The following is a 20,983-nucleotide window of genomic DNA, read 5'->3' as shown; positions in this document are numbered from 1 at the left end:
TAATATGATAATAATTTTTAGGCTTAAAAAACATTGGATCAGTACTAAATTGATTTTTAATTTTAACAGATTTTATGTAAGTAAATCCAGTACGGGTTTGATCATCTGTAATGCAACTACCAAAACTATTTGAGCACATCACGATTTTCGGAAAGTTTCAGGTTTTGGGATGGGGATGTAGCTCAGTGGTGCTTGCCTTGCATGGACCAGGCTGTGAGTTTCATCTGCAGTGCTGGGGGAAAAAAATTCTTTTCCCAGATATTGGAACATTTTATATTTTGAATTTTCAGATTGGGGATTCTCAACTGTCAGTCTATGCAAATTTTGTTTTTATAAAGTAGCTTAAAACAGAAAAACTCCAGAGTCTGAAACACTTATTTCAAGTAGCTCAAGGGACATATATTCAATCTGTTATAGTGAAGTCAATAAAGTAGGTTAAAACATTTTATTCCAGCAGATTGTGGTGGTGCACACCTGTAATCCCAGTGGCTTGGGAGGCTGAGGCAGGAAGATCGTGAATTCAAAGCCAGCCTCAGCAAAAGTGAGGTGCTAAGCAACTCAGACCCTGTCTGTAAATAAAATACAAAATAGGGCTGGGGATGTGGCTCAGTGGCTGAGTTTCTCTGAGTCAAATCCCCAGTATCCTAACCCCCCACCCCCAAACCCATTTTGTTCCAGAGCTATTTATCCCTTTTATAAAAGTACCCAGCAATCTAATAAAATCAAATACTAATATATAAAAGCTAAGTATGATAAAAATTAGAAAGTGCAAGATAGAATTTTGTGTCCTAGTGAATATACCCAGAATAGTTCACTCCTTAGTTCTTTGCACCTCAATGTCAACCTGACAGTTTTCAGAGCGGTCCTCCCGGCTTTTGTACCTTATTTCATCCTGTTTACCTATAGCACTTAACAGGACTTATTTGCTTTTGTGTTGTATATGTTGACACCCCACCTTCTAAAAGAGCTCTTTGGAAGCAGTGCCTTACTAATTTTAGTATCTCTAGAAGCAATGCGAGTTAATATTTGTTCTGGCATCGTTGTAATGGGCACCCTTTAAAGTGTTGAGGCACTGGCAGCTAGCTAATATAGGGATCCTTGATCATCAAGCTAATCTGGCAAATGAGGATAATATACTCTACATTTTTTATTGAGTTAATTTTTACAGAATATGAAATTTACCACTTTAGTAATCTGAAGCATATAATTCAGTGGCATTAAGTCCGTTTTTGATGTATATCTTTTAAATAGTCTTTTCCTTCATTTAGTGTACAGGTATTTATAATTACTGTCACTTTAATTAGAAAATGCATGCTAGCTGATGAAAATACTTATTTTCTTTCAAAAATGATTAACAAATACTAAGTTACGCATCAAGCTTTAAGAAAAAAAAAGGTCATATGTTCTTTCTACTAGTATACACATACTCACATTGCTCTTCTCTGTTCTGCAGGTGGCAGGACATTGCTAACATGTCCCACAACAAGTCCTTTTTTGCATTAGAGCTGGCAAATAAAGAGGAGACCATCCAGTTTCAAACTGTGAGTAAACATGGAACACTTCACTCTGCATGGAACACTTCTCCTGAAAGTTAATAAGTTAGCATCTCTGTGGGCTTTTGTGTGTTTGGAGGGGAGGGTAGTATTAAAATTATACTATTTCATAATTTTATAAGCCATTATAAAGTTTTATAATATAACATTTTACAAGATGACACTTGTCAAAAAGTAGTTGCTCGGTAAATATTTTTGAGTAAATGAGTTTTTGAATAAGTAAGTACTATCTGATCCTCCCGATCTTTGAGACTAAGCAAGTGAGAATGTAAAGACCAATTAATATCTGAATCCACATACAAAAATGAGTGGCTCTTCAGATCTGTTATTTAACAGCTATTTACTTATGCATTTATGACAAAGGCAATATTTAGTCACTGAATCAAATTTTTTTTTTTTTGAATTTTTTAATATTTATTTTTTAGTTTTTGGTGGACACAACATCTTTATTTTATTTGTATGTGGTGTTGAGGATCGAACCCAGCGCCTCGCACATGCCAGGCAAGCGCGCTACCGCTTGAGCCACATCCCCAGCCCTCAAATTTTTTTTTTTAAGAGAGAGTGAGAGAGGAGAGAGAGAGAATTTTTAATATTTATTTTTTAGTTTTCGGCGGACACAACATCTTTGTTGGTATGTGGTGCTGAGGATCGAACCTGGTCCGCACGCATGCCAGGCTTGAGCCACATCCCCAGCCCTGAATCAAATGTTTTTATAAAAAGTCTTTAAATATATTTGTCAAGAATGAAAGTTGATATCTTTATAAGTTTTAAAATTTCCAAGTCATTTTGAAGTGGTTTAATACCAGATTTACACTGTTACAAAAGATTTTTTTTTTGTCTTCGCGTCATTTAAATCCTACTTTAGCATTCATATGATAGGCATAGTGTTAGAAAATGAAAGAACCAGAGTGTGTGGAAAGTGACTTTAACATAGTGTCACCCAAAAGTGTCTTGTCTTCAGACAAACTCTGCATTAAAAGTATCAAGTCGTGTGTGCTTTCATGCTACTTTATGTATATTTTGTTTGCCAGGAAGACATGGAAACAGCAAAATATGTATGGAGACTGTGTGTCGCTCGACACAAATTTTACAGATTAAACCAGTGTAACTTGTGAGTATCTTCTGCTCGTGGAAATTGTAGAAAATAATAAAATTTAGGAATATTAATTTTGAACCTTATAGTGTCGCTTAAAAAGGCAAATTTTTATCAAATCACAGCTTTTTCTTACACTTTTTAAAAGCTCTTTATTTATGTTGTATATTAAAATGATATCTCCTATATCTAAGTTTGGTTTTGGATCAACTTCTATTAGTCAGTTATTCCTCAGAGATTTCTTTCTACTAGTTATTTGAACCATTCTATTCTCAGAAGCTAAAAAATGGAATATTATTCTTTCTTAAAAATCACTGCTCTGGTCAGCATTTTAGGTAAAGATTACTCAGCTTTTCAAACCATTTCCACAATTTATGCCCCTTCTTCCTGGTGTATGTTTTTAGTAGCCCACGTGGGTCTCCCTGTCTGCTGGATGTTCCCATGAGAGTACAAACATGCCGTGGTATTCCTGTGTCCTTCATTCTACCCTCCCCTCTAGTCTCAGCAGGTGCCTTGCTTTTCTTTATAGCGACTTCTTTTAAAGAGTTGTGCATATTTGTTCTCCCCTTCCTTTCACCCTGTCTCCCTGGGCCACCACTCATACTTGTCATGGTCAGATGACCTTCACCCAGTGGTCATTTCGGGAGTTCTCTCCCACTACCTCCTGCAGCCCTGAGCACTGCTCCTGGGTTTCCTCCCTCCAGGCTGTTTCTTCTCAGCGCCTTGCTGGGTGAGTGCTGAGACTCCTGTCCCTCTCTCCTCCTTTAGGCCTTATCACCTGGTCTCGGGCTTACCTACCAGCAGTGCATCAGATTTTACCTCAAGTCCTGCCTTTTCCCTGCGTTTTCCCTCCACATCCCACTGCCTACTTGACATGTCCCTCTGGGTACCCATGAGGCTCATCAGTTTGCTCTGTTTAAAACCAGACCTCTTCATCTCTTGTCCGCTTCCTGCCCCAGACCTGTTTCTTATGTTGACAAGTGACAGCACACTAAACACAACTACTTGCTCAGACTCCAAACTCAGGAGTCAAACTGGATTCTTAGTTCTTTTCATACCACATCCCATTCATCAATAAGCCCAGCTGCTCTACCTTCAAAACAGATCTGAAATCTGACCATGTGTACCACCTCCTCTGCTAACAACTTTATATCAGCCACCGTTGTTTCTCCTCTGGGGCACTGGAGTAGCTTCTGACTCGCTGTTTCTGTGCCTCCCCTGCCTCTAGCTTATTTTCCATAACTCAACCTGAATGATCTGAATTATGGAAAATAAGCTAGGATTCCCTCACTCTTCCTAAACCTCTCCATTGGCATTCCATCTAATTTACCATGTGTACCATGCTGGACGCGATGTGGTCCTTGCCTGGCTCTGACCTTGTTTACTGACCCTCCTCCTTGCTCATTCTGTTCTATCCACACTAGTATCCTTGCTGGGCTGTGAGCATGTTTCACCCCTGGGGATGGTGTACTTGCTTCTTTCTGCCTGGAATGTTTGTTTCCCCGTCTCTTCTCCTGCCTCCTTCCCCTCATTACAATCACATCCAGATGTGATCATCTTCAGAGGCTGTCTCTGATTACCCTGTGTCACCCTCCTCCAATATTATCTGTCTCTATTTATCCCTTACTCCTGTTTTATCCTTATCCTGTTTTATCCTTTTTCATAACATCTAACACACCTGACTTTGCATATTCATTTGTTTGTTAGTTATCTGCATCCCCCATTGCAGGTAAGGTCCACAGTGATGCACAGGGACAGACACTCTCTGTCTTAACCACTCTATTCCCAACACCATGCACATGTCCAGCTCATTGTAGGCCTTGATGAATTTATTGAGTGAATCTACAGAGACAGATGTTAAGAGCTGTTTTGGGGGATGTCTATGATGCTGTAGGATCCGTTAGGAGAAAGGTGCCTAACCCAGAACTCCCAAGTTAGGAAGTTAGGAAAGTCTTCCCAGCACCCTGACATCTAAACTGAGACTTGAAAGGTTTCACTCAATCGTACAGCTTTTCTATTTTGGAGGGTTAGGGAGTATTGGGGATTTAACCCAGGGGCACTTAACCACTAAGCCACATCCCCTGCCCTTTTAAAATTGTTTTTATTTTGAGACAGGGTCTTGCTAAGTCACTTAGGACCTCACTAAATTGATGAGGCTGGTCTCAAACTTGCAACTCTCCTGCCTCAGCCTCCAGAGTCACTGGGATTACAGGCTTACACCACTGCACCTGGCCCCACAACTATTCTTTAAGCTATCCTCTCTCCTCTGGACTATGCAGCTGCCTCCCATCTGGCCTCCCTGCCTGTGTCACTTGTTTCCATTCAGTCTTCTGAATGGATAAGCAAAAGATGTAGCACGGCGGCTCTTAAAGTTACAGGTCAGGGCCAAATCTGAGCACATTCTCTTCTCCACATCTCCCTGGCTACAGGATTAAGTGCCGACTCCTGTGGTTCACCATCTCTGTTTTATATTCCCTGGCCCAGCCTTGATTCTGGCTCCCAGAACCCATGGTTCCTAATCGTGCTTAGGCCTGTCCTAGCCCAGTCCTTTTCTGGAATGCCCTTCCTCCCCGTATCTGGCACATTCATAGTTATTCTCTAAGATTTAGTTTTAAATGCAGCATTCTGAACTCTACCAAGTGTCTAGTTTTCTTAGTTCTCACTAAGTTCCTTTTTTTTTTCTTTCTTTTGTAACAATGATTCTACTAATACATAACTAATTCAGTAAATGCTTGTTCTGGGTCAGGCATCATGAGGAGGACTTGTATCTTCTTTAATCCTTATGGTCACCCTGTCTGGAACATTTTTATTGCTGCTTCTTTATTGATGAAGACTTGAAATGTCTTAGCCTTGCTATTAATCTAGTATGCGGAGTAGCAAGACTAGAGCCTGTGTTCTCAGCCTCTGAGAGACGGCTAGCACATTTCATGTCTGTGTTTTCTTGTAGATTTGATTTTTGTCTTTTTTGCCTATGGTGCTCCATGAGAATAGGGTCTCCTTATTCATCATGTCCTGTGTCTGGTAGGTGAGGGCTTAGTGAACCATGGAAACCTGAGTGAGACAATAATGGGAGTCCCAAGGGAGAAGAACCCTTTTACTCTTTTTCTGTTTCTCTTATTGCCTATTAGAAATTGGGGTCAGTGGGTGAGTCTTTTCAATTTTTTAAAATTTGTTCTTTTTAGTTTTATATATGACAGTAGAATGTCTTTTGACATATCCTACACACATGAATATAACTTCTCATTTTTGTGGCTGTACATGATGTGGAGTTACACTGGTCCTGTACTCATATATGAATATAGGAAAATTATGTCTGATTCATTCTACTGTCTTTCCCATTCCCATGGTTGACTCTTCTTTTTCTTTTTTTTTTTTTTTTTTTTTTTTGTACTGGGATCTCACCGAGTTGCTTAGCACCTTGCTTTTGCTGAGGCTGGCTTTGAACTTGTGATCCTTCTGCCTCGGCCTCCCCTGCTGCTGGGATTACAGGCATGTGCCACCACGTCTGGCCCAGTGGGTGAATCTTAAGAGGTCATTTTGTGAAAAAGAAAGACTGTGGAAGGGCTTTGTGTTTCACATGGTATGAAAGAACTGGTCAGGAGTAACAGTTCAAAGAGAGTTGGCAGGGTCATCCATTGGGATGGAGAACCATCCAGTGATTAGAACATGGGTTCTAGGCCTCCTCTCTTCCATGTTCTCCCCACCTCCATGTTTGTATTTGAGTCCCTACCACTGGTTCAGGATGGGGTTTTAGTAAGTACTGACAGGGAGGAGGAACCTTGATTTCTTTGTGGGTCTGGACAGTCTTTTCTGCTGACTGCCAGCTTTGGAGTCCTGCGTGCATTTCTGTATGAAAATGTTCCCCTCTGGTGGTTAGATACAGGGGTGCCACTAGTCCAGAATCTGCATTTGGGAAATAGTGGAGAATCAGTCATTTTGAATAAATCATAGGCATCCATGGTAGTTGGTAGTTAATACCTTTTTCTTTTTTTTTTTTTTTTTTCCTTTGTTATTACTGGGGATTGATTCAGGAGTGCTCTACCACTGAGCTACATTCCCAGCCCTTTTTAGTTTTTATTTGGAGATAATATCTCACTAAGATACCAGAGCTGTGATTTTCCTGCTTTAGCTTCTGAGTAGCAGTTAATACCTTTTTTTTTTTAAGAGAGAGTGAGAGAGGAGAGAGAGAGAGAGAGAGAGAGAGAGAGAGAGAGAGAGAGAATGAATTTTTAATATTTTTATTTTTTAGTTCTCGGTGGACACAACATCTTTGTTGGTATGTGGTGCTGAGGATTGAACCCGGGCCGCACGCATGCCAGGCGAGCGCGCTACCGCTTGAGCCACATCCCCAGCCCAGTTAATACCTTTTTTAAAAAATATTTTTTTAGTTGTCAATGGACCTTTAATTTATTTATTTAGATGTAGTGCTGAGTATTAAACCCAGTGTCTCACACATGCTAGGCAAGCGCTCTACCACTGAGCCCAATTCCAGCCCCAGTTGATGGCCTTTTTTTTTTAATTTTTAATTTTTTTAGTTGTAGATGGACACAATACCTTTATTTTATTTATTTTATATATGGTGCTGAGAATCAAACCCAGTGTCTCACATATTCTAAGCAAGCGCTCTACCACTGAGCCACAACCCCAGCCCCAATTAATGCCTTTTTTAAAAAGCATTTTTTTTTTTTTTGACAAACTATCACCTAGTAATTCAGAGGGAAAAGCAATGTGGAAAATGGTGTAGTCTTAGAAATCTAATATTTTTGGAATGTTGCTGTTCATTGACAAATGTGAATAAAATGACACTAATGTTGTCCTTAGTTGCATATATGTGTATATTAATCTGTTTAAGGGAAATCTAGAATAATTATCATTATTATTATTATTATTTGCCATACAGGGATGGGAATCCATGGGTGCTCTATCACTGAGCCATATCCCCAGCCCTTTTTATTTTTTTATTTTGAGACAGTGTGTCACTAAGTTCCCTAGGCTGGCCTTGAAATTATGATCCAAGATTATAGGTGTGTGTCACGTCACCTGGTCAAATTTTGTTTTTAATCTCTATATAGCCAGTAGATTATGGAAGCCCATTTCTATGAACTATTCCTGTGCAAGTATTTATGATTCATTCTGGGAGAAATGGATATCTCCAGCCCTTTTTATTTATTATTTTGAGACAGGGTCTCACTAAGTTGCTTAGGGCCTTGCTAAGTTGCTGAGGCCGACTTCACACTTGCAAATCTCCTGCCTCAACCTCCAGAGCCACTGGGATTGCAGGAGTGTTCCTGGCTAAACCAGTGCTCTTGAAGCACTTTGGACATACTGCTCTAACTTGCCCTGGAATAGGGAGGGAGAAGAGCTTTTAATTAATTTGTTAAATACACATTTGAGGGTTTCCTTGTGTGCCAGGCAGTGTGCTGGGCACCAGTGGTACCATGGTATGTCCTCTTCCTAAATTAGTTGAAGTTGGGAAAGGGATAAGATAAAAAAATTATTAGAGGCCATGCTGAAAAAAATGGCACACTGGCCTGTTTGAATGCTGGTTCTGCCACTTGTATGCCATGTGACCAGGAGTGGCTTACTTAATCAAGTATCAGTTTCCCATCTGTAAAATCAGGATAATAACTGGGGCTCCCTGATGGCATTGGTGTTCAGATGCCATGAGATAATCACGTACATTCCTTAGCACAGTTTCGATTAGCATTATCATTTATTTTACTTTGATGGGCAGTCTTGTCTCTGCCCACCCTTCTCACCTGGCCCCATATTGCCTGTGCGGGGGATCAAATCCAGAGAGATGCTCTACCACTAAGCTACATCCCTAGCCCTTTTTAGTTTTTATTTTGAGAGAGGGTCTCACTACATTGCCCCACCTGGCCTCAAACTGTGATCCTTCTGCCTCATCTCCCAAGTCACTGGGATTGCAAGCATGCACTACCACACCTGGCCTGGCAGCCATTTTTTTTGTCTTCTCTTGTGTGTACATTGCAGTGATTTCTTCTAAGAGTTTTTTTTTTTAGCTGCCTTGTTTTTAGGGCACCCATGAGTATAGAAACCATTCCCCCAAATTTGGAAAGCACTCCAGCAGTTACAACATTCTGTTTTACGTGCTAAGTTGAGGATGGCTGTTCTCAGAGTGAACTGAACTTGGAAGAACAGTGCCAAGGAGAAAGAGGTTAAACTATTAGAACTGATGGTGAGGCGCCTGGCTCAAACAATTTGGCAGGTAAAAAGCTGTACTAGACTGTTTTGTGTTTAGCAGAACTGTCTGCTGCAGTGGTGGGGACAGTGTTCGTCTCCACCCTGGGCGTTGCCAGCAAGATGCCAAAATAGATAGCATGGGTGGAGTTGCTCCTAAGCTCTGTATCCTTGGATTTTTTTTTTTTTTTAATGTTTAACACAAGTTTTATTTTTGCCCCAACTATGCCATGTTGTTGCCGTTTGTTGATAGTGGATCCTACCAGCAACCCTTTCTCCCATTTTTAAATTTATAGTGTTTTAAGAGTTCAGTCCATCTAGATATCGAGTCTTGGATAGACTGAATATGAAGTTCATAGGACCCAACCTGCCCAAACCTAGTCCTGGTCATAAGGATAACAAGAGGCAAAGTAAATTTCAAAGTGACAAAATGCAGTGTTTTTTAAATGCAATTAAAGAGTATTCTAAAAATAGCCCAGAGGCCCTGTTCAGACCTGCCTCACTAAGGAGAGTACTAGAAAGATGGAGCAGGCTTTGGAAAAAGACATCTGTTTTCCATCAACAACATGAATACTTTCCAATGATTCAAAAAGGAAATTACAGAAGTCAACCTGTAAAAGCAGTTATAGTCATCTGATATTAATTCCTACTATCCACTAGTTTTCTTTTTGTCTCAAAAGTTTTGTCAAAATAAGCTTAATATTCAAGGGTTTGAATGGGTACTAATTATTAGAATGCTCACAATAATGTTAAATTAGAAGACAAGAGGCTTAACATTATGATAAATTCTCTGATTAAAATGGGTTGAATTTTCACTTTGTTATGATGGCTTTTCTAGTAATTAGTCCTTAGAGCATTAACTTAAGGTCACAAAATATTTTTGTAGTCAGTAATTATATGTCACATAAGCCCATGAGCCAGGAACAGATGCTAAAGTTTTTTTAAAAAGTTCCTTGGCACAGTTGCTTAAGTTATCAACAAAGCCAAGAATCCAGTGTATTTAGGTTCTTAGATCTTATTTGCAATAAAACTAAACACACAGAGGAAAAATAAAAATCTACTTCTGTTTAAAAACAATAGTTAGAAATTAGCTTTTCTATTTCTTGTTCCTTTTTTACCTGATTGTTTATTCAAAAATGGGATCTGTGTGAATAGTTTAAAATCTCAAATTATCAGATAAATGTCAGTTACATTAAAAAAATATATCTAATTAAAACCAATTCACTGGGTGCAACGATGCATTCCTTAATACACTCAGTTACATTAAAATAAATATATCTATTTAAAACCAATTCACTTGGGTGCAACGATGCATTCCTGTAATCCCAACTACTTTGGAGGCTGAGTTAGGAGAATTGCAAGTTTGAGGTCAGCCTCAGCAACTTAGACCCTGACCCTGACCCCTGACCAAAAAGAAAAGAAATAAAAAGGGCTGGGATGATGATCAGTGGTATAGTGCCTTTGGGTTCAATCCCAAGTACAAAAAAAAAAGAGAGAAATCAGAACAGTTTCTTGCAAAGAAAGGTAAATGGGTTTATCACACACCCACTGAACTTTGCTTTCCCTAATTTATTTCCTTAGAAGAAATATAAATTTTCAGTCACTAAAATTACAAACTTATCTTTTCCTTAATGTTTGGAATATGTGGTAAACAGAATTAATTAAGGTAGTTTTCATTGCTTTGGGCTTCTGGGCTGAAAGTTGATGGTCACCCCTACCAGGACTGTCAGTGGAGGCACTAGTGCAAACCCAGCCCACGGGAGACACTGGTGCTGAATCCTGCTTCCCATGGGATGAGTTTGCTAGTGAAGGAGGCCCAGGTGGTGATGCCTCAGAACATGCTCAGAGGGCTTTGGGCAGCAGGAAAGGGCAGAGACCTCCCAAAATGAGAGCAAAGATTTTTTTCTTCTCTCTAACTAATCTATGATTGATCTAATTTGTCTTTTTGCCTTAGAATATTTTTTATTTTACCTTTCTGTGTCTTAGTTTATTTTGTTAGAATTTAGGAAGTGTTTGCACTCTTCTTAAAGTCATCTGTTTTTATAGGCAAACTCAGACTATCACAGTGAACCCAATCAGGAGGAGGTCATCTTCACGGTTGTCTCTGGTAAGGAGGAAAATATAATTGTTTTTTCCTTTTAGTGGTGTCATTTTCCTTAATAAAATATCTTTTGTTAGTGTTAATTTTGAGTTTGACCCATAAAAGTATGATTATATTTGATCATTTTTATTCAAATGATGATTTTTCTATAGACTCAACATAATATTTATTATATGAAACATGTTTAAATATTAGGTCCAATCAAATATCATAAATTTTAACTATTAGCCAAGAATAATTGTAAATTGGAAGATATTTAAATTACCTGAGGATTTTGTCTAATAAGATTGACTGTACTATATTCATCTGTTTATTCAAAGAAATTAATTTCTTACATCTTTTACTTTTTTGGTTTTTTTGGTAGTGGGGATCGAAATGAATGCTTTACCACTGGACTATGTTCTAGTCCTTTTAATTTTGAGACAGGTCTTGCCAAGGTGCTGAGGGTCTCACTAAATTGCTGAAGCTGGCCTTCAACTTGTGGTCCTCTGCCTCAGCCTCCTAAGTTGCTAAGCAAGATTACAGGCATGTGCAAACACATCTGGCCCATCTTTAACTTTTTGGATGCAAATTCTCTTGTGCTATCTAATGTCCTTGGTATCAGTACAAAAGGTTTGGCATTGCCATGTGGGGAACATGGAAATAATAGGTACAGAAAGACCTGTGTCTTCATGTTTATATTCCATATGTAATATATTTAACCCCTTATGCAGTTTTTTTTAATGGAGGGGAAGAATTCAGCAGAGAATTATGTTATCTCTATTACATAGGCAATGTGTTTTAACCCTGTGTCCAACTTTCCATTTCTCAGCCTAAACCCCAGCCCTATGTGATGCCTCCCCCGCCCCAGCTGCATTATAATGGACATTATACAGAGCCATATGCTTCTTCCCAAGGTAAAGTACACAAATTCTGCAAAGCCTCACATTGTTATTACAATGAAAATGTCTATGAAGACTTGGAGGTCTTGAAACCTGGATAGTTTTTGGCTGAAGTAACACCCCAAATTGTTATTAATATAGTTTGTATTTATAGAACAAGCCATTATATTCAAGTTCTTGAACGTATGTTGAAAATATGCAATATCAAATTTTGATGCTCAGATGGTCCCAAATGGGAACTTCTTTAAGCTGGTTCCAGTGTCCTTTAACACTCCCCCATTGCTCTCTCACTTTCTGGTAAAAGCTGTCCCAGGCTTACTTTGTTTCCTCCCTGCCTAAGATCTTCCCACCATAAAGGTTTAAACACTTCATTACGGCAGTTTTCATGTGGGAACAATAGGAAGCTATATTTATTTTTTAATATTTATTTGTTAGTTGTAGTTAGACACAATACCTTTATTTTATTTGTTTTTATGTGGTGCCGAGGAATGAACCCAGGGCCTTGCACGTGTTAGTCAAGCGCTCTACCACTAAGCCTTAACTCCAGTCCGGAAGCTATATTTACAACAGTGCCCCAACACTGAATCTTTTTTTTTTTTTTTTTTAATTTTTTTTTTAAGAGAGAGTGAGAGAGGGGGGAGAGAGAGAGAGAGAGAGAGAGAGAGAATTTTTAATGTTTATTTTTTAGTTCTCGGTGGACACAACATCTTTGTTGGTATGTGGTGCTGAGGATCGAACCCGGGCCGCACGCATGCCAGGCGAGCGCGCTACCGCTTGAGCCACATCCCCAGCCCCCAACACTGAATCTTGAGTACTTATTCAATGTTTATTCCATACTCTGTGTATAAGTCTGTACTAAAAGCCAAGGGAGTTGGTGCAGATGAGTCTCTCTCTTAGAATCTAATTGTAGGGAATGAGACAAATGTAGTTACAACTTGAATATAAAGAAAATTCCATCGCTGTGCTGTGAGAGAGCATACAGTTACTGTGCCTTTTGATGGAATGCAGACTCATTGTTTTAGGAACATTGAGAACAGCTTTCTGGTTTTCAAGAGATGGCTGCATTTCAACAGTTAGGGAGGCAGGTCCTTGACTGACTGCAACTCTGGTTTTGGTGGATGGTGAATGCCTTGGCACAGAATGACAAAGGGGTATTTGGCAAGTAGAGTTGTCCAGTTGCCCCATCCCATCAGGAGCCAGGAGGGAATGAAGTGTGAAGGGACAAGGGCAGATTGTGACCGTACTCTTTCTGCCAGGTCTTACATGTAAGATGAGCATTTCCATGCAGTGAGGCAGGCAGTTGGGGAGATGTGCTTGGGTGTGGATCCTGGGTGTCCACCTCTGGGTGGTTTTGTATTTCTTCACTGTTCTCTTTGCACCTGCCTGTCTTTTCTTGTGTGTACCCCCTCCCACCAAGGCTCTTCTCTGCGTTGTCAGTCTCCTCCGCTACCTTGGTCTGTGAGTGCCCTGATTTTTTTTTTTTCTCTTTCTCCAGACGATGGTTTTAGGTTATTTTTTCTTTATTCTCTCTTCAGATGATGGTTTTAGGTTATTTTTTCTTTCCTTTTTCACCCTGTCCTTCTGAGTGATTGCTATGTGCTGCATCTGCTTGTTGGGTAACCTTTCCTTCTGCCTTTGCTGTTGTACTGAAGCTGCCTCTCCAAGGGCCCCATCATCCCCAGGTCCTCCACACCATCAGAGTCAAGCATCACTTTTCCCATTGAGCTTCCCTCCTCCTTTCTGTCAGTATGAATTGTTGTTCCCCCAAAGCCTGTCTGTGCCTCCTTCCTCCCTTTGGGAATGTCTACAGCAGTGTCGTCCACATTTCACGCCCCTGCAGGGGCCACTGTCAGATCTTCATTTTCCACCCCATCAGCACTCCCGGTGCTGCAGCCCCACACTTCCTACCGTCTGACAGGTTGCTGTGGCAGCTACAGGGGTTGCTGCATATGAAGAGGTTGGCTTAGGTGGAGCACTCCGTGAATGGCATCAGCTCCTGTGACTTGCTGAAAATTAAAACATTAAATTTGGATTGTCATTCTACTCTGTAAGCGGCTTCCTTTCCTGTGTTCCTTACTTCATTTTTGTGATGAAGTCATTCTCCTGGTTATGGATTCTGAGCTGCAGGAAATTTTTGTTTTCTTTTTTCTTTTTTGTTTTTGGTACTCCACTTCTAGTCAGTTACAAATCCTATTGCCTGAACTTCATGGGTCTTCCCATCCCCTTCTCCTTGTCTTCCTGTTCCTGAGCTGATGCAGGCTTTTTTGTTTTCTTACCTCTCATTAGGTAACTAATGTTGTATCATGTGAAGTGGTATCTTCAATTTCCACTCTCCCTGGTTCATCTGACACACAGCTGCCAGCTCATCTCCCTGGTATGCAAGAATATTCCTTTGCCTAGTGTTCCATGCTCTCCACAATATTCCCTTAGCCTGCTTTTCCAGTCTGGTTTCCCACTGTTAGTTTGCTCTTCTCTAGCATGCCCCTCTAGGAGTGGTCCTCAACTTCAATCATGCTTCTCTGTTGTCACCCAGAATGCCCATTCTACTGTACCCTTCTGTCCACAGCCTGCCATCCAACCAGAATAGTATAGTTTATTCTGTGTTAACAGACCATTCTAAACTCTCTGGCTTTACTTCTTTCTCACGTTACCTGTCCATTGTGCCCTGGCAGGACTCTTCTCACTTAAGCCTGACTTAGGGGAGTGGTGGGCTGGGGGAGCTCTTCCATCTGGGATGCTGTGGCTCATTTAGCAGGGGAAGAGACCGTAGAAGCTGGCTCTTAACTCTCCACTTTCCCTTGACTGTTACTAGTCACAGGGCTGTGCCTGACATCAAGTAGGAGGAGGCATAATCGTGTGTGTTCTCAGAGCTGGAGACCAAGCTCTGGATGGAAATGGGACATGCCTGCCCTTTGATTGCAGTATCTTCTGCAGAGTTGTTTTTGAATATCTCTTCCATGTCTCCATCACTTAGCTCAAACTGGAAGTGATTCTTCCCTCCTCCAGACTCTTGCCACTTTTATCTTTCCTTACTTTAATTACAGGGATTATTATGCCCACCTTCACCTCTGACTGTCCTAAATTCCAGTCATCTTTTCCCCCCTTCTGCTCTGAGTATAGTCTGTTACAGGCTCACAAATGATTTGATGATTTGAGAGGAACCTAGAAGCAGGGACACCTGCTGGGCATGTATACTGTGGAGACAAGGTGGAGACTGAGAAAAGAGGGACCCAGAGACTTAATGGCTGAGTGTTCTAGGGATAGGGAAAGCAGAGCAGTGAGGAAGTTTTCACAGTGACAGCAGGAAGAATAAAGTGGGAATTAGTGTGCTGTTTCTTTGGGGTTGGGTGTGCCACCAGAATAAAATGCACCTACCAGACTGGTGAGTCACTTGGATAATCAATTGGAGCTGTTGGAGCACACAAAGAATGCTTTCCAAAGGAAACTGAAATGCAGTTAGTAAAGTGATTCAGGTGAGCTACAGATTGGCTGCAAAGAACATGGCCTCTTTCAGCTTGGGACACATACACATAGCATTGTGAGATGAGTCTCCTGATGCCATGATCCCTGGATCCACATCTTACTGAAAGGTGGGGACCAAGACAGGGCAGCTGCAGCTGTCTTAGTATGGTTCTTCGTGGCTTCTGGGCTCTAGTGGGGTGTGCAGCCGCTGGTGACACTGTTGGACTAGAGAAAGGATATCCTGCTACACTGTTGTCCTTTTATGGTGGAAATTTTATCTTCATTCTGAAAGAACTTATGCAGGCAATCTGAAATTCCAGTTAAGGAAATATTTACAGACAGTTGGTGCTTGAACTAGCGCGGCCACATCCCTTACTGTGGAGACAGCAGAATTAGTGGTTCTGAACCTTGAGCAGTAAGTATCTGTGCCTTGAGTTCTATGGAGTTCCAGAAAGAGTGTTTTGGATCTACAGTGAATTACATGGTTTCAACATTCAGAAAAAAAGACTGTTTTGTTATATGATCATACTCTTTTAAAAAAATATTAATTAATTAATTAATTTTAGTTGTTGTTGGACACAATACCTTTATTTTATTTATTTATTTTTATGTGGTGCTGAGGATAGAACCCAGTGCCTCTCATATGCTAGGAAAGTGCTCTACCAGTGAGCTACAACCCCAACCACAATCTTAACATTGGACTTAGATTAGGCTAATCTTTATTTGGTTTCATATTTTGAACCTTTAAGTAGAGCCACCCCAATCTTATAGATGAGGAAGCCAAAGCTCCCAGGGCCACTCATAGTACAAGAAAGGCCCCAGGTCATTACATTTATTTATATATTTGTTTATTTTGCTGTACTGGGGATTGAACCTGGGGCACTCTACCATTAAGCTACATTCCCAGTCCCTTTTTATTTTTTTGAGGTGGGCTAAATTGCTCAGTTGGCCTCAAATTTGCAATCCTCCTGCCTCAGTCTTCTGAGTAGCTGGGATTACAGGTGTATACCACCATGTCTGGTTGCCCCATATTATTTTATCAAAGATTTTTATAGGCTGCACTGAAAATCCAAATTGAGGGACACTCTCAATATTTGGCTGGTGAAATCAGTTTAATAAATTTTAAAAAATCCTTAAAGTACATTTTAAACTTTTTTTTTTTCCAGATAACCTCTTTGTGCCCAACCAGAATGGATATTATTGTCACTCCCAGACAAGTTTGGATAGAGCCCAAATTGACCTCAATGGTCGAATCCGTAATGGTAGTGTCTACAGCGCACATAGCACCAATTCCTTAAATAACCCTCAAGCGTACTTGCAGCCCTCTCCTATGTCCTCCAACCCGAGTATTAGTGGAAGTGATGTCATGAGACCTGACTACATCCCCACTCATCGGCACAGTGCCCTGATACCCCCGTCTTACCGCCCGACCCCAGACTACGAGACTGTGATGAAGCAGCTCAACAGAGGCCTGGTGCATGCCGAAAGGCAGAGCCACTCGCTGAGAAACCTCAACATCGGCAATTCCTATGCATACAGCAGGCCGGATGCCCTGGTCTACAGCCAGCCTGAAATTCGGGAGCACGCGCACTTCGCCTCTCCGCAGTCGGCCCACTACCCATTCAATTTGAACTACAGTTTCCACAGCCAGTCTCCCTACCCCTACCCTGCCGAGAGGCGGCCCGTGGTGGGCGCTGTCAGCGTGCCAGAGCTGACCAACGTGCAGCTCCAGGCGCAGGACTACCCGGCTCCCAACATCATGAAAACCCAGGTGTACCGCCCGCCGCCGCCCTACCCGTACCCGAGGCCGGCCAACAGCACCCCAGACCTGTCGCGCCACCTCTACATAAGCAGTAGCAACCCCGATCTCATCACCAGGCGGGTCCACCACTCGGTACAGACGTTCCAAGAGGACAGCTTGCCCGTGGCCCATTCCCTGCAGGAGGTCAGCGAGCCCCTGACGGCTGCCCGGCATGCCCAGCTGCAGAAGAGGAACAGCATCGAGATCGCGGGGCTCACGCACGGCCTGGAGGGACTGCGGCTCAAGGAGAGGACCATGTCTGCCTCGGCCGCAGACGTGGCGCCGCGCACCCTTGCCACGGGCCCCCAGCCCGGCGTCTTCGCTGAGCGGACTAAGACCGACGAGCCCGAAGAGCAGGAAAGTGGGAGATATGGCCACAAGAAGTCTCTCTCGGATGCCACCATGCTGATACACAGCAGCGAGGAGGAGGAGGAGCTGGAGGAAGATGGGGCGCGGGCCCTCCCGGCGCGGCCTGAGCCCCGGCAGCCCGCAGCCTACGCTCACCAGCCACTGCCCGGCTGCCCCTGTGCGGCGGGCACCCCGCTGCCAGGGCCTCTGCATATTCACGAGCCCAAGCCCCACGGGGCAGAGGCGGAGCAGAGGGCGAGGGAAGGTGGCCATGTCCACGCAACTGTGGAAGCCCGGCGGCCCCGTAGGGACGGGCTGCTGACCCCCTCCATGTCCGAGTCCGACCTGACTACATCTGGGCGGTACCGAGCCAGGAGGGACTCTCTGAAGAAGAGGCCGGTGTCAGATCTGCTCTCAGGGAAGAAGAACACTGTGCAAGGGCTCCCGCCCCTGGGGGTAAGCCGCCTGCCAGCAGAGGGAGAACCGGGCCCTGCACCTGCCCTCCACATCTGCCATGTGGCTCCCGCTTCTGATGTTTCTTGGCTGTTTTTATTTGAACATCTACCTCCCACCCCATGTTACTTTATTTTTGTCTTATTTAAAACCTAGTTGAGTTTATCTGTGGAATTAGTAGAGACTGATTATAGAGTTTTAGTGGTTTTGCTAGAAATAATAAATTGGATGCAGTGAGAAGGCTCTTTGGAATGGAAGAATGAAGGAAATGTTTTAGTAATGTGTGAAGGAAAAGGAGGTTAAGATTTCATGACCTTAGCACACCTTGATTTGCTAACTGCGGGTTGAAAATATGGTGAAGTGCTGCAGCACCCCAGGGCTCTCTCTTTTCCATTTGCTCAAGTGATGTCTGGGAGAAGCCTACAAGGCTGTGCTCCTAATTCTTAATCTGTGAATACAATTTGAATTTCTTGGCCATGAATGGGGAATGGCAGTTAAGACAAAAATCCCCAGAAGTGTCTTTAAAAGAAAGGTTAGGGGGCTGGGGATGTGGCTCAAGCGGTAGCGCGCTCGCCTCTCTCTCTCTCTCTCTCTCTCTCTCTCTCTCTCTCTCTCTCTCTCTAAAAAAAAAAAAAGAAAGAAAGAAAGGTTAGGTGAACTGAGAATTCCTATATTCCTTGTAGGGAATGGCAGCTCTTTGCTGTTCAGTATAAGAAATAAAAATGATTAAGCACTTCTTTATTTGTAACAAAATGTAAAGAAGCCTTGTTAACCTTTTCAGCTGTTCTCAAAGAAATGTGCTGAGCACTGCATCTTTGCTGCCTGTAGTTTACAACAAGCCTATTGTGATACTCATTTTATAGATAAAGAAATAGACACTAAGATATTAAGTAGCTTCTCCAAGGTCATACAACTAGTGACCTGGAATTTTTGTTTTTTAATATTTTTTAGTTATACATTCACATAATATATTTATTTTGTTTTTATTTTATTTTTATGTGGTGCTGAGGATCGAACTCAGTTCACATGTGCGAGGCAAGTGCTTTGCCACTGAGCCACAACCTCAGCCCTAAAACATGGGAATTTTAAACCCATGTTTATATCTATAGCCTCTCTTCTATACTGTTTGGCATGGAGGTATACAGTATATAATATTTTACTGAGTAATAATACTTGCTTGTTGAAGCTTTCTTATTCATCTGTCCACTGAAACTTTTTGTGTTCTCAACCTTTGACTGAGCATTTGTGACTCAGTCTGTACACTCTAAGTCATCTTGTTGCATTACTCTGGTATCCAGCTCCTCGTGGCCCACCTTGCTCTCCTCATCCCTGGTATCTGAACCAAGCCAAAGTGATGCGTAAAGTCATTTGCCACCAGGGTCTTGGCAGCAAGGACTCTCCTCCCTCATCTGGGTTAAACTATACACTCAGATCCGGGGTTCATCTCAAGTATGGTTCCAGTCTAGTGTATGAAAGCCTCAAAAATACTGCAAACATCTCAATGGGAGGAGAAAACTCAAACACTATTATAGTGTTTATGTGAAATAGATCATTATGTATAGACAGAAACTACTTAAAAACTACCACAGGTTTAAATGTGTTTTATTTTTTTTATTTTTATGTGGTGCTAAGGATCGAACCCTTAAATGTATTTTCTTTTAATTAGTTTGGGTTTGAATTTTAAGATTATTTTTAATTTTTCCTGAGGGTACAATCCTTTTTTTTCCTGTAATGTAAAGTCTAATGCCTCAAGAGGACGGAGGTTGAGGGTATAGGCTGACTATTGGTCTCAGAGCAGGGATAAGGGGTTTCTGTGGTAGCTTCACCCGAGGCCCTGAGCCAACAGGATGGACTCTTCTATTACAGTAAGAGATATCACTCTTTTTATGTGTGACCCAAGTACTTTTTTTTTTTTTTAAAGTGAGAGAGGAGAGAGAGAGAGAGAGAGAGAGAGAGAGAGAGAGAGAGAGAGAGAATTTTTAATATTTATTTTTTAGTTCTTGGCAGACACAACATCTTTGTTGGTATGTGGTGCTGAGGATCGAACCCGGGCCGCACGCATGCCAGGCGAGCGCGCTACCGCTTGAGCCACATCCCCAGCCCAGACCCAAGTACTTTCTCCAAATGATATTTGTTTTTTGAGTATAGCCCAGTAGTCAAGCCTAGATTATCCTTGTTATGTTTTAAATGGAGCCTGGCAGTTTCAGCTAAATCTGAGGTCTTTGGTTCTCTTAAGATACAAATTTTCTCTAATTAACTTTTAAGACCTGTAATACTAATAAAATGGTGCACCTGGATTATGCTTTTAGGCTGTCCCCACCACCCCTCCTGGGACCCTTGCATAAGGATTTCACTTCCTCAAAGAATGTGGATAGCAGTTGTGGTCAAGAGGAAAGAATACCGATCCTAAGCCTTGGGTCTAAGTCTAGGGTTTGCCATTTGTTAGTTTTCTGTTCGGTTGGCTGGACCCTCAAACTTCAGCTTCTATATCTATAACCCAGGGACAGTCTTTCTGCTTTGCCTATTTGCTTCATAGAATAATGTCCCACTTGAGGTTAGGCATACAAAATTGCCTTCTGAATTAAATGATTCATCATAACTGATTTCAGTGAGAGATTTTTAAAAATTGTTTTGACACTGATTCCTCAAAGACACAGTTGTATGAACTTGGGCAAGCTGTTTGTTCTCTCTGTGACTCAGTTTTCTTATTTGTAGATGATGACCCCATATGAAGTCCTGGCACATCGAAAGTGCCCAGTCAGTAATAACTTATTACTGTGAGGTTGCATCATACATTTTAAGTTACTACTAATTTCCCAAAAGTAGAAGAGGCCAGCCTCTTGCTAATTTCCTCTGACCCCTTCATGGTAACATGGGATTGCCATTATCTTGCATAATTGTTACAAAAAAATATCAAATAGACTAATGTGAATTAAGGTTAAAAAGGTTTAGTATTAAAAGCACTAAAATAAATTGCAGACAAGAAGGACCATTTTAGAATTCTGTATCTGTCTGCCTCCACCTCCCCGGGACTTGATTATTATCTCAAAGGCAGACTGGTTTGTGTACTTATACATCTACATAAAGATC

The 20,983-nt window shown here is 41.7% G+C and overlaps 1 protein-coding gene across 3 annotated transcripts in view; it reads left to right on the top strand.

Annotated features, from left to right (window-relative positions):
- PTPN21 (protein tyrosine phosphatase non-receptor type 21) overlaps window positions 1-20,983 on the top strand; it is a 78,706-nt gene that overhangs the window by 46,966 nt on the left and 10,757 nt on the right. For all 3 annotated transcript variants that reach the window (XM_081292141.1, XM_081292142.1, XM_081292143.1), the window contains exons 9-13: window positions 1,454-1,541; window positions 2,585-2,664; window positions 10,894-10,954; window positions 11,760-11,844; window positions 16,458-17,896. In XM_081292141.1, the coding sequence (XP_081148267.1) occupies window positions 1,454-1,541; window positions 2,585-2,664; window positions 10,894-10,954; window positions 11,760-11,844; window positions 16,458-17,896 (1,753 nt within the window). The remainder of the gene's footprint in view (window positions 1-1,453; window positions 1,542-2,584; window positions 2,665-10,893; window positions 10,955-11,759; window positions 11,845-16,457; window positions 17,897-20,983) is intronic.

Source organism: Spermophilus citellus (genome assembly GCF_964194105.1).
Source record: "Spermophilus citellus genome assembly, chromosome: 4".
In the NCBI taxonomy this organism is placed as follows: Eukaryota; Metazoa; Chordata; class Mammalia; order Rodentia; family Sciuridae; genus Spermophilus; species Spermophilus citellus.
This window is presented reverse-complemented; position numbering and strand designations above follow the sequence as displayed.